This window comes from Camelus ferus, chromosome 5 (assembly GCF_009834535.1).
Source record: "Camelus ferus isolate YT-003-E chromosome 5, BCGSAC_Cfer_1.0, whole genome shotgun sequence".
NCBI classification, from domain to species: Eukaryota; Metazoa; Chordata; class Mammalia; order Artiodactyla; family Camelidae; genus Camelus; species Camelus ferus.
Genome location: NC_045700.1, coordinates 68,148,204 through 68,160,712, shown reverse-complemented (window position 1 = coordinate 68,160,712; position 12,509 = coordinate 68,148,204). Strand labels below are relative to the sequence as shown.

The following is a 12,509-nucleotide window of genomic DNA, read 5'->3' as shown; positions in this document are numbered from 1 at the left end:
CGGCCCCCGCCACCTGGGAGGTAGCCCTCCTCGCTGTCGCCCCCTCTCCGATTCCCGGCCGCCGGCGGCCGCCTGCCCGGGGAGAAGGGGCGCTGCTGCGAGTTCCCGGCCCGCAGGGGCGCCGCGGGGGAGAGGCGCCGCGGGTCTCCGTGCCCGCCCGCGCCGGGTGTCCCCCGGCAGTGGGGGCTGCGCCCGCCGGCCCAGACACCTGTTCGGCCGGGCCCGGCGTGGTCGCCGGGGGCCAGGATGAAAGTGACTGTGTGCTTCGGCAGGACCGGTATCGTGGTTCCCTGCAAGGAGGGCCAGCTGCGCGTCCGGGAGCTCACCCAGCAGGCGCTGCAGCGGTACCTGAAGACCCGGGAGAAGGTGGGCGCGGCGCGGGGGGCGCGCGGGCGGGGCGGGAGGAGAGGGCGCGGCTGCGGGAGGGCTGTCCGGGAGCGCTCCGCGGCCACAGCACCTGCCAGGTGCCCCAAGGGCAGGGTGGGACGCTCAGGGGACGCAGAGCACCCTGGCGACTTGATTTGCCACTACCTGTGGCCACAACTTTTGTGTGTTGCTAATATACGTGACCTGGGTGTGTTTGGGCGTTTGCGGGTCTTTCTTCAACAAGGGTGGTGGGAGGAACCACAGCATCGGAACCACAGCATCAGTATCACTTGGGGGCTCCTTAGAAATGCACCATTTGTGTCCCAGTCCGAGCCCAAGGCCTCAGAATCTGCCTTTCAACAAGCTCCCAGGTGATTGGTATGACCCCTGAAGTTTGAGAAGTCCTGCTTTAGGAGTTGTTTGAGGGAGCAGATCTTAAGGGAACGCCTGAAGGTGCTGCTCACCGCAGGTGTGATTTTTTGACCTGCTGAGGCCAGCCCCCAGCTTCTACTCCTCCGCTTAGAAAGTTGATTGGTACAAGTCACAGTCACAGAAGTTATAACTGATGGGGTCCTTGGAATTTCAGTCTTGTGAGCCATCCTCCCTCAGTGACAGGCAGGAGATCAGGTAGAAAGATGCTGTTTGCTTACACCAGTCGGTCTACACTTTGCTGTTTTTACTTTAATCCCACACATGCTGTGAACATTTACTACATGTGTGGGCTGGGTCAGGTCCAGGGCGACTACTGAAATGATGACAAAGATTGTCTCCAGCTCTGTCCCTGAAGTCAAGGACCAGTGAAAATTAAGTGGAGCTCTAAAAGAGTGTGTGTAAGTGAGCAAGACATGTTCAGAAGCCCTAGCTGGACTCTGGAACTCATGTAAGGTGTGTGGGTAACGTGCTGGGTCTTTGTGTCCTCTTCAGTGGAACCTTTAAATGAAGGTGTAGAAGAGCATCTTTATATTTTTCGCATCCTCAAATGGGACATCTTGTTCGCCCAGATCCTCCTCGTAAAGTCGTAAACTCTTGCTTTAGAGGCCAATGGTTCTCTTAGTATTTGTTCTCAAGCTGTGAGAACTGTGGAAGTAGTGTGTTGGCCAATTTAGTGATGGAAAGATGTAATTTCTTTTAATGTCTTACAGGTTATCCAAAAAGTAATTTTGCTTCTTCTAAATATATAATTGAGGCATTTAGGAAAACCTCTGCATCTTCTGTGCCTCCAACAAGAATTGTTATACTATACAGGAAAAATTCTACACTGGGTAAATACATGTGTATGTTGCTTTGAACACTCAAGAGTTGGAGGAGAGCATAGTGAACAGTCTGTTAATATATTAAATATAATCGCCAAAGCTGGACCCTTTACTAATGGAATTGAGGCAGAAAGGGAAAATAATCAAAGTGGCCTAGAAAACTATAGGAGTATCTACCCAACGTTTTTTGTTTTTTTTTCCCCCATTTTTACAACACTATGTACTGTTTATTTTGTGTAATTCAGTTAAAAACAAATTTACACAAGTAACCAGTTGTCCTTTAAGTCATGTTTCACTAACTTTCGAAAGTAAGCCAAGATTAAAAGTAACAACATTATTCAAATTATTAAAGTATATCTCATTGAAGGATTGTTTTACTGAGATAGTAAACTTATTCTTAAATTTTTAAAATAATTATTAAAAATAATTTATCTCTAAAAACTTGTATATTTAGCAGTTTAGTACCTGGAGCTGTCCAAGTAATTGAAGTAAGCTATACACTTAGAAATAACATTCAGGGAACTAACTATACGATAGTTAATGCATTGTAATTTGATCTTAAAAGGTGTTAAAAAGCTATTGATATTCTGGACTGAAAGCATAATTTATAATATCACAGATCCCATAATGTAATTGTATTGATCAGTTTACTATTATTACGAGACATTACATTTTTCTGTGTTTACATTTATATATTAGTGAGTATGACATTTAAAGGTCACCTGCAACTTATAAGTACCCCTTCCTTTCTTTGGCTTTTAAAATCTCAATTTAATAAGTGGCAAGTGATATTTTTCCTCTCCCAAAATATTTCTCTCTCATAATTTTATTTTAAATAGCACTGTAATCATAACAAGGCTTAACTAATATTAAATGATATGCCTAATGGAACTAAAATGTCAAGAAATATTCTGATAAATTCCATGCACTTATCCATTGAATTTCGAAAATAATGGGAAAAGACCAGAAATGTCAAAATTCAATTTGAAAAACAATTTGTTATAAATTTACTTTCTTTAAATCAGTGAAAGACTTAAAAGACGTGTTTCCCTGAACAGCAAGGTTTTAAGTCCTTATTTAGTAGTAATAACACGACCACCAACATGAATTGTGCTTACTCAGTGCAGGCACTGTTGTAGGAGCGTTACATATGTATTAAATGACTTACTCCATGAGGTGGGTACTAATATCTTCATTTTACAGATATGGGAAAAAGAAACACAAAAATGTGACTAGTACATGGTAGAATTGGGATTTGAACCCAGGAACTGTGTCTCCAGATCCTTACTCTCCATCATCAACTAGCAACCTAGTAGGTCCTTATGCATTAGAATTTATCCATCTTATTTTTTTACAGTTTGTGTTAAAAAGATAGCTCCATCTACAAACTGCTACAATAGCCTATCAACCTGAAGACAGCAGTCTGGTTAATCTTGCACAGGGATGGGAACATCCACAAATTCCTCTTGATTTTATCTTTCATGGTATAGGAAGAAGTCAAATTGCAGTGACAAATTTTGCAGGATTTGCAAATCAAGTACGAAATATCTTCTTCAGCCTACTTACAAACTGAAAAATTAGGCAAGATCTCTGAGCTATCCAGGTAGAGACATATAAACAAATTTAGTGGGAACATTAATGAAAATAAGCCTGTCTCTTTTGGGGCCCTGAATAATTTAGATGGGAGAAAGGCCAGTTTCAAGATTGAGGCTGGTGTTTCTACAGTTTGAAGGCTAAGTGAAGCCCAAGGAGGCCATTCTAGATTTTGGGGGCAGCAGCAGAGAAGGAGCCACCTCCAAGTGGGAAGAAACAGAGAAAACTGGTATTTGTGGAATGTGGGGAACCAGCTGAATCAGCATCAGATAAGGCCAGAAGTAGGTAAGATGCTGAAGAAACGGAAGGAGCTTTGGGGAAGGGAGCTTTTAATCATGTCCTGAAACCTGGGACTTGGAGGTTCCTGCGGCCTGCCCCCTCCCTGTCATTGGATGAACTCTACTAGGGAGGTTCATTGACCAAGGGGCAAGAATTATAGGGTTGCTTGTTTTTGGATCCTGGTAGTTTGTCATTGTCCGAGGCTCTAAATCCAATTTAGTTAAGTAGTTAGTGGAGAGAAGATTGTCTTAAGTAGTCAAGGTGGGGATCATTGAGTAATTAGTTAATTTATCATCAGAATTATGTGTCGCAGGTGAGTGGGTAATTGAGCTGTATCCTGCAGGGCTCTCAACCCTGGCTGATCATTAGTTACCTCAAATTTTAACACTTAGCATTTTAAATAATAGGAATGTCTGAGTCTCTTTCTCCAAGATTCTCATTCAGTGGGTTTGGAGCAGAACCTGGGCATAAGGATTTTAGAAAGTACTCTGGATGTTCCACGTGCCCTGCCAGGGTTGAGAACTGCTAAACTAGTCTACTACCACTGATCTTTTAGTATCACTGAACTCGTCTGATTTTTAAACTCTTTTGATGGCAGGTACCATGTCTTAGACATCTCCAGACCATCCTGCTATTAGCAACTATCTTCCTACTCCTACCCTGAATGAATTCTCACAGCAGGTGCTCAAGTAATTTATTAAATTGAAGACTCATTTTATATATAAGTAAATAAGGGAAAGATTTGTTTAGTAATGAAAGTATAAATGAGAGTATATTGTGTGTGTTCAGGATTTGAAATGAATCAGGTAAGACCATTGAGGTCATGGGAGTAGGTATGATGGAATTTTTAAGAAGACTTGCAGATCTCCATGTATGAGGATAGTTTTTTCTTTTTTTACGTCAAGAAACATCTAACTGACTTTCAAAATGAATCTCTTCTATATTCAGATATTTTGAATAATTTGCTTGATATGTTGAGACCAGCTTCCCAGATTAAAACAAAATCAGAGCAACAACTCCATTCCCTGATTGTGAGTTTAATCTAAGAACTCGTGCAGTAACAAGAATCTGGTGTGATATTCTATGGGACTGGCCTGGAGGGGGAGGCTGGAACTCTTGAATGCCTGAATTTTTCAGCTTTTAATGTCTCGTTCCCAGATTTTAAGGTTCCTGTATTCGTAAACTAGGACCACACTGGATTCCCAAAATGCTTTTCAGTTTACTGGGCACTGACTGACTCGCGTGCTTAATTTCCTATTCAGTCGTCTCCTCTCTGGATGCGCGGACTAGCTGCTCCTCCCGGCGTGCGGACAGGACCGACGCTCCGTCAGTGAGGAGCATGCTTCTGACTTGGCTTTGGTTCTGCTGCTTGACTTGCACGAGCAGCCTCTAAGTTTGCAAATGCAGAGCTTGTGTGGCCTGCTATGACCCACAGACGTGTTTTTTCAGTTCTGCTCAGTGTTATATTTTGACTTAGTTGCCATGTTTAAATATTTTGAGATTTCATGCAAAAATCCAGACTTCTGTCTTCTTTCAGGAAAAAAGACTCAGAAACCCTGATAATGCTGGACTTTACTTTCCCACCTAGCAACCATCAGTTGGAGCTGAGGACACCTCTTTCTCTCTGGAAGGAATCATTATGCTCTAGTCTCCATTATTACTTTCCCAATAGATGAATGTAAGTTATTATTCTCCAGTTAAAATGCTCTCAACAAGATTATCCAGACCTTACAGCTAAAAGCCATGGTTACTTTTCTGTCCTTATTTTTAATGTTATACCACCTTTTAAAACTCTCTCTACCCATGAGCTTTCCAGGACTTTTAAACATGTCTCTCTCTTCTGTGTCTTTGCAGGTGCTATTTCTTTGTTTGCTGGAGCCTCAGGGTTCTGGCCTTTCTCCTAATGGGGTCTCATCCATTCCATGGCTTCAGCTACCCTCAAACCTCTAGCCCTGAACTTGGTATAGACTCGAATATCCACTGGCCTCTGGATTTCACCACCTTGGTGTCCCACATAGAGTTGGAGCCCAGCCTGGTCTGTGCACATCTGCTTGTCTCCATGCTCCTGCAGCCTGTTTCTCCATTTCTGGTGCCATCATCCCCTTGGTTGTCTAATCCAGAAACCTGGAAATCCTCATTCCTTGATGACCTCTCCTCCTCCATGTTCCACCACCTGTCTACTTGGTCAGAAAGTTCCTTTAATGTATCCAAGTGATATTTCTTAGATCTGCTTCCTCCTTTTCACCCCAGATCACGTGTTTCTCATTTCTGCTGTGAGGAATTGCAGCAGACCCTTAACCCACCTTCCTGCCTTTACTAGCTCCCAACTCCTCCAACCTATTCTCCGTTGAACACCTTACAGCTGCAAATCTGATCATGTCTGGAGTACTGCTGGGAATAAATAGCTCTCCATTGCTTTTAGGTAAGAACCTAAATTTTATTTACCTGTCCAGTATCTTTATTCCTTTATACCCTTTCAGCTCATACATGCAACGTAGTGTGGGTTCACATTTTCCCCTACCCCAGATAAATCCTGCTCATCTTTTGGGATGAGTCTCCAGTTGCCTCTTCTCTAGGAATTCCCTCCCTTCCTCTCCTCCTCACTGTCACTTAGGGGCCTCATTCTTGGGTTCCTAGAGCTCCCTATGCTGTGCTTTCATTTTGAGAACTATGTCTTACATTGTGCTGTCTGTTATTCAGGGTCTCCTAACTTAAAAGACAGCCCCCGAATGACTGGCTTATGACAGCGGAGACTTCTCTTCTGGGTGGGAGGTTGGGGCTTTGACCCACACAACCCCCTGGCCACTGTTCCCTTTGGCTTTGGAGTTTTCTGCAGATCCTCTGCACTGTGCTAGCTGATGAACAATGCGTGTGTGGAGGATGCCACCGGAGACTTGGGGCCTGGACTGGACGTGGCAGATGTCACTTCTGCCAGCATTCCACTGGTGAGACTGGCCATGTGCAGTGTCTAGACGCAGTGGGCCCAGGAAAGTAGTCCACTTGGATATAGGAGAGCTCCTAGCCAGGCTCTAGCACGCAGTGCAGTCATTTTGTCTCCCCTACTATACTGTGAACTATTCAAGAGCAAAGACGAGTCTTAAGTTATTTTCCTATCCCTGTTTTTAGCACAGTACCTGACATACAGTATATATGCCATAAATGCTTGTTAAATTATATCCAATTTCACATCACTTTCATAAAAATGAGAATGACCTTGAATTCTACACAATGTTGTATAAGTTTGAATCTTTGTATGTGGTATAGTTTTAGAAAGTCTCAATGCAGCATCTCTCTCGATTGTCTTCAAATACCTCATCATATCTGCGTTTGCTCTGGGCAGTAGTTTACTGGTCCTTTATACCTGCCACACTGATTGTCTTAAATAACAGCGCCAAACTCTGATGGGTTGATTCACTTCTCAGATTTTGGAGACTGCTCTGTAGTTCCGGATTTTCAGTGAAAGAACATTGTAATGTTTTTGTTTCGTATTTGAACAATGTTTGATTTTTCAAATGTGTCCTGTTTCTGAATTCCATGTTGATTTTAAAAATGATTCCAGACTGTCTCAATTTGTGTGAATTCCTTATTTTTGAAAGGCACTGTATCTGCATTGCAGGACTGCCAAATTAGGCCTGCGTCCGTCTCTGGGCTCCACCACTCTTCTGATTGCTGGACTCTCTCTCTTTGGGTTGCAGTGAGATGGAATTGCAGGATACGAAGGACGGGACTGTTAAAAAGGTTTCACTCTCAATTTAGTCTCTATCAGATGCTGCCAAGTATCATCCAGATAAATATGCCCTGTACCGTTTCTGTCCTCCGCCTCAAGGTGAAGCTGTTAAACTCAGCAGGTGGTCCTGGGCCCTGGAGGAAGAGCTAGTGGTGTCCACTGGGGGATGGAGGCAGATAACGGAAGAGATGTCTGCAGTTCTTGGCTAAGCCACTGTCAGCAAGACTAGAGAGCCACACTGACAGGAGAAATGATCAGACCCATTTCATAGCTTCATTTGAGGCAGAAATTAAGAATTTATGGGAGTTCCAGTAATATACTATAGCAAGATTCAGAGTGAGTCTTGCCACTATTCTTTCTTTATAGAGACATGAACCCTCGAAAGAGTGATCTCTAAGCAAAGATGGGCATCTGACAAGGGATGTGTAGACATAAAATGCACTCCTTCCTGTTTATACGCAGGTGGCCTGTCCTGGGGAAGGGATGCAGAGAGAGAGTGGGATACCTGACTTAAGAATGATGGGAAATAACTGCCATGTCTTAACCCCATCTGCATCACATGAAAAAGTATGTTGTGCATTCAGTGAGGCCCTAGTCGCTTTGCTGGGTGGCTTATAACAATCTAACAACCCAAATGTCACTTCAATCACATGAGAGAGGATTTACAGAGTGACGCTGGGTCAAGCACTGTGTTTTGTGCTGGGGGTAGAGAATAAAACAAGGCATGGTCGCTGCCCTCATCAGGCTGTAGACTAGCAGGGCAGAGAAAGCAATGTCCATAAGCACAGTGTGGTAGCCGGGCCCCGGAGTGGTGGACAGAGGCAGTGGTTGAATTTGACTGTGGAGCAGGGAGAGATGGGGAAGCCGTGCAGGTGTCACTGGGAGTTATACCTGGACAGGGTTTAGAAGAAAGAATAGACATTTGCCAGGGCCATAAGGGTAGGGAGGGCTGCGGTGGGGGCGGGAGGGTGGGAGAGGAGCAGCCTGCCTCCCATTGAAGATAGACAAGTGTTTTCGGGGGGTGGGGAAGAGAAGAGCATTGTGGACAGTTTCCCAGGGGCTATGGTGGGAGGGAACAGTAGGAATGAGGCTGTAGGGAGGAGGCGGGATCCTAGCCAGGGGGCCTTTGCTGTGACTGTCTGAAGAGCTTGAGGGGTCTCCCGCGTGCTCTGGGCAGGGTGGGTGGCGATGTTGTTTGATGGGCTTTTTTCTGTCCATCGCCCTGGCGGATGGAGACAGAGGGAGCTGAAACTGGAGGAGGACTGGTCCCCGTGCTGGCTGTGGGAGTAGGGGGCCAGAAACATTGAAGCAGGAGAGGAAATGGTCTTAGAGACTTCAGGGGCAAAGAAACCAGTCTTGGGAGTTTACCCTTGATGGCAAGAGAAGCGTGGGTGGAAGTGAGGGAGACGGAGCAGCCTGAGATCCTGTTCAGTAGGCGTCTCAGTGACTTTACCTGTGCTCCAGGTGTTGAAGCCTGGGGGCCCAGAGACAAATGGGATGGAGCCCCAGAGGTCGGGGTGGGGAGAGGCGGCAGGAGAGGTGGGAGACTAAAGGCGGATGCAAGGGTTGTCGGGGAGTGTGTGAGGGCTTGGCCAAGATCATAAATCATGAGTTTGTAAAGGTGCCAGTCTTTTGCATCAGATTTTTGGCTTTGGGTTAGAGCCTTGATTCAAGACTGGGATTGAGGGCAGATGTGGAAAAAATGTGGCATACAGAAATAAAAGTGGTCAGACTAAGTTGATGAAGGTATGAACTATGTTGGTTCTTTCAGACTTTTGTGATGGAGTCGCAGTGGCCGGAGCCCTCTGTTTGCCTCTGCAGACCATCTCCTGACCTTTCTCCAGCCCCCTCTGTGACCTAGTAGGCTGAGCAGTGTGGGCTCTGTTGTTCTCTGGAGTCTCCCATGGAGAGAGGTCCTAACCATCGGAGAGATCCCAGCAGGAGAATGGAGATGGGGCATCCCCCTTCCTGCCAGGTCACTGTGGGTTGGGAGCCCTCCCTTATTCAAGGACTTCCCAGGCAGTCCTCCCTGCGTGCCTCTCTCCACTGGATCGGCATCCACTCCCTCCCAGGCCCTTTGGGTACCAGCTGGTGGCAAGGCCTCACCACTTAGGAGCGCTATCCCTTAATGTTTTACCATAACCTGGTGCAAATCTTTACACATAGTTTCTTTGTTAAACTCGTAAGTGCCTAATTTGAGTGAACCTTCTGTTTCTTGCCAGGACGTGGACTGATAAACACAGCAGTAGTAGGTTTTCCTTTATGACCCAGTCTCCACAGCATGTATATATAAATGAAAGAAGTTTCGGGAGGATACTCACCCTTAGTATAAATGATGCCCTCTTATTTTTTTATTCTGTTGTTTTATTCTTTAAAAAAAAAAAGTAGTTGGGACATAGTAAATTGATTTCACTGACCACTAATGGATTAGGGTCTATAGTTAGAAAGCCACTGGGGCGACCTGATATTTAGGGGACGTTGGATAGGTCATCAGGTCAGATGATACTGGAAATCTCCACAGCTTTAAGATCCCATTGGGTTTTGTTGTTGTTGTTGTTGTTTTGTTTCCTTTTGGATTGAGATAAACTGTGAGGTTAAAGGTAAATTCCTAAAATCAAGTATGCGTCACAAGGATTTAAATTACACTTTATAGATTATATGGCCAAGTACCTTCTATAGATAAGATTTAGATCTTGACACTAGTGAGTGGCCAGCATGTGAGCTCAGAGGCACCTTGGCCCAGAAGTTCAGGTGGCTTGATAAACTTCTGGAGAAACTGAAAGACTTTTACTTGCCATCCCATATTTCTTTCATCATGACATAGTCATAGTATTGGTAACTTCAAATATTAGGTTCTGGATTACTTCCTTTTGTAGCAGAGTTGAGGAAATGCAAGATGGATAAATGATCCTTGTCTGTATTTATAAACACATTTATAGAGATTCAGTGGGTTTGAATTTTGACAGCAGTGTCTGATCAGAGGCATTTTCCCAGAACCTGAAGAAAAACCCCAAACTGCAGTTCAAAAATCTCTAGTAAAAAAAAAAAAAAATTCTTTTTTGGTCGCTGCTACCAAATTTGTGTTTCAGATCTTTCTCCCTTTCCTTCCACTTTTGTCTGTGGATGAGGAGGGCTGCTTGGAAAAGTGACCGTGGGTAGCCCAGAGCCCCTCACCCCATTGCTGGGTTAGTCTCCTAGGATGGCAGGGACAAAGTGCCACAAACTGGGTGACTTTAAACTGCAGAAATATTTTCACAGCTCTGAAGGCTAGAGGTCCAAAATCAGAGTGTTGGCAGGTTCATGCATCCTGGGAGAGGAGCTTCCTTCCCCCTTCCAGCTTCTGATGGACCTAGATGTTCCTTAGTTTGTGGCGGTGTAACTCCCATCTCTGCTGCCATCTTTATGTGGCCGCCCTCTTCCCTCTGAGTCTCTCCTCTTATAAAAACACAAATCATATCAGATTAAGGCACACCCTAAAGACCTTACTTAATGTAATTACGTCTGTAAAGCCCTTGTTTCTAAATAAGGTCACATGCACAGGTACCAAGGGTTAGGACTTCCACATAACTTTTGGGGGCACAGTTCAACTCATAACAATTGCTATTCAGTTTAATGCATTTTTTTCTGCTTTTATAATAAGAGATATTGAGAAAATTCTATTGATTCCCCATTGTCCTATGCACAATTTTATAAATTTTTGCTCCAAAATGATCCAGATAACTTGCTTCTGGTTTTATTCAGAAGTAAAGGTCTTATGGTTTGATACCACTTACTACTACCATCTCCACTTGGACATTTTGATATCTGTGCCCTTATTTCTATCTGCCTCTTCAGCTGACCTTGTTGAGACTCACGTTGGTCCTAAGTTTCGCCTCATCCCATGTCCTTTGTGCTCTGGCTTCACCAGGCATGACTGAAGCCTTGTGGCTTGTATGAACTGAATTCCTGTTCAGCCTGTAATTACATTAGAGTGATTTTGAGCACCTGTCCTGTGCCCTACAGTGCCGTCCTTTCCTTGGGGCTTCATAGTCCAGTTGGAGAGACATGTATACACCCCTGTTTACTCTTAGGGTTTGAAGGACCTGAAAGAGCTTTTTTATGTGGATCAAACCTATCTATTATTTACCATATCAGAAATTAGATTAAAAGAAAAGTTAAAAAATATGTATAATTTAGGATAATGAACCCATAATGAGATCACTTATTGTCATGAAAATAACTGTACGTTTCAAGCAAAAGAAAACTTGAGTGAGAAGTGTGGCACATTTTTCCTTCTCTTTGATGTTTGCTTGTTAGGCAGCTGGATTGTCGAGTGTGCCTGCCTGCTTATTCAGACTGTTGCAGTATGTTATTTTGGTTGAAATATAGGAAGAAAACCCTACCTCGCATAGATATGTAGTTGGAAGGAGGAGCATTTTAAAAGCTTTTTCAGATACTTATAGGTGTGTTTTTGGTGCGCTATGTGCAAATCCAACAAGTGATGGTTTGTTTCTATCTTTCTTCTTTTCTCATACATTTATTACACTGTAGTTTCTGTGGGTCAGGATTCTGGCACCAGTTACCTAGAGTCGTCTTCTTACAACCTCACCAGTTACCGTGGAGATGTCAGCCAGGCTGTGTTCTCAGGAGGCTCGACTGAAAAGAATGTAATTCTGAGCTCGCTCAGATTGTGGGCAGAATTCATTCCTTGCAGCTGTAGGACTGATAGCCCGACCTTTTACAGGCTGTTAGCTGGAGGCCACTCCCAATTCCTAGAGGTCACTTTCCAGAGGTCACTAGCAGTTCCATACCACGTGGACTTTCCCAGACTGACTGATTGCTTATCAAGCCAGCAAGGAGGATCTCTAAAGCATGTTGGCTAGCAAGACAGATTCTTTATTACTTAACAGATCACGGGAATGACATATCAATAAGGATTGATTTCTTAATGATGAGTTGCAACGTGGACTCTGAAATTATACCAACATAATTTTCATACTGTTACATTGTAATTCACTCATTTATGTTGTACTTTGAATAGATCTTCTATCCATGTGCCATATTCTAGCATCATACATTGGTCATTTGGAAAGCATTGGCTCACCAAGTTATACAAATCTCCCAAATGTTGAAACATTTCATTATACAGTTTCAAAAGCCACATACGTTGATATTACCATCAATTTCATCAGAAAGGTGTAAGTCTTGGGAAACTATCAAGCAGACAGTGGTGGATACAGTTTTCTAAAATTTTAATTTTTGCTTTAACATTGGCAACAAATACTGTCATTTGTTTTTCATGAAGTGCCGAG

At 43.9% G+C, this 12,509-nt stretch overlaps 1 protein-coding gene across 1 annotated transcript in view; it reads left to right on the top strand.

Moving 5' to 3' along the window:
• Positions 1–246: 246 nt before the first annotated feature.
• Positions 247–12,509, top strand: part of PARD3B (par-3 family cell polarity regulator beta) — a 923,861-nt gene continuing 911,598 nt past the window's right edge. The window contains 1 exon segment of the mRNA XM_032480017.1: positions 247–366. Within this exon segment, the coding sequence (XP_032335908.1) occupies positions 247–366 (120 nt within the window).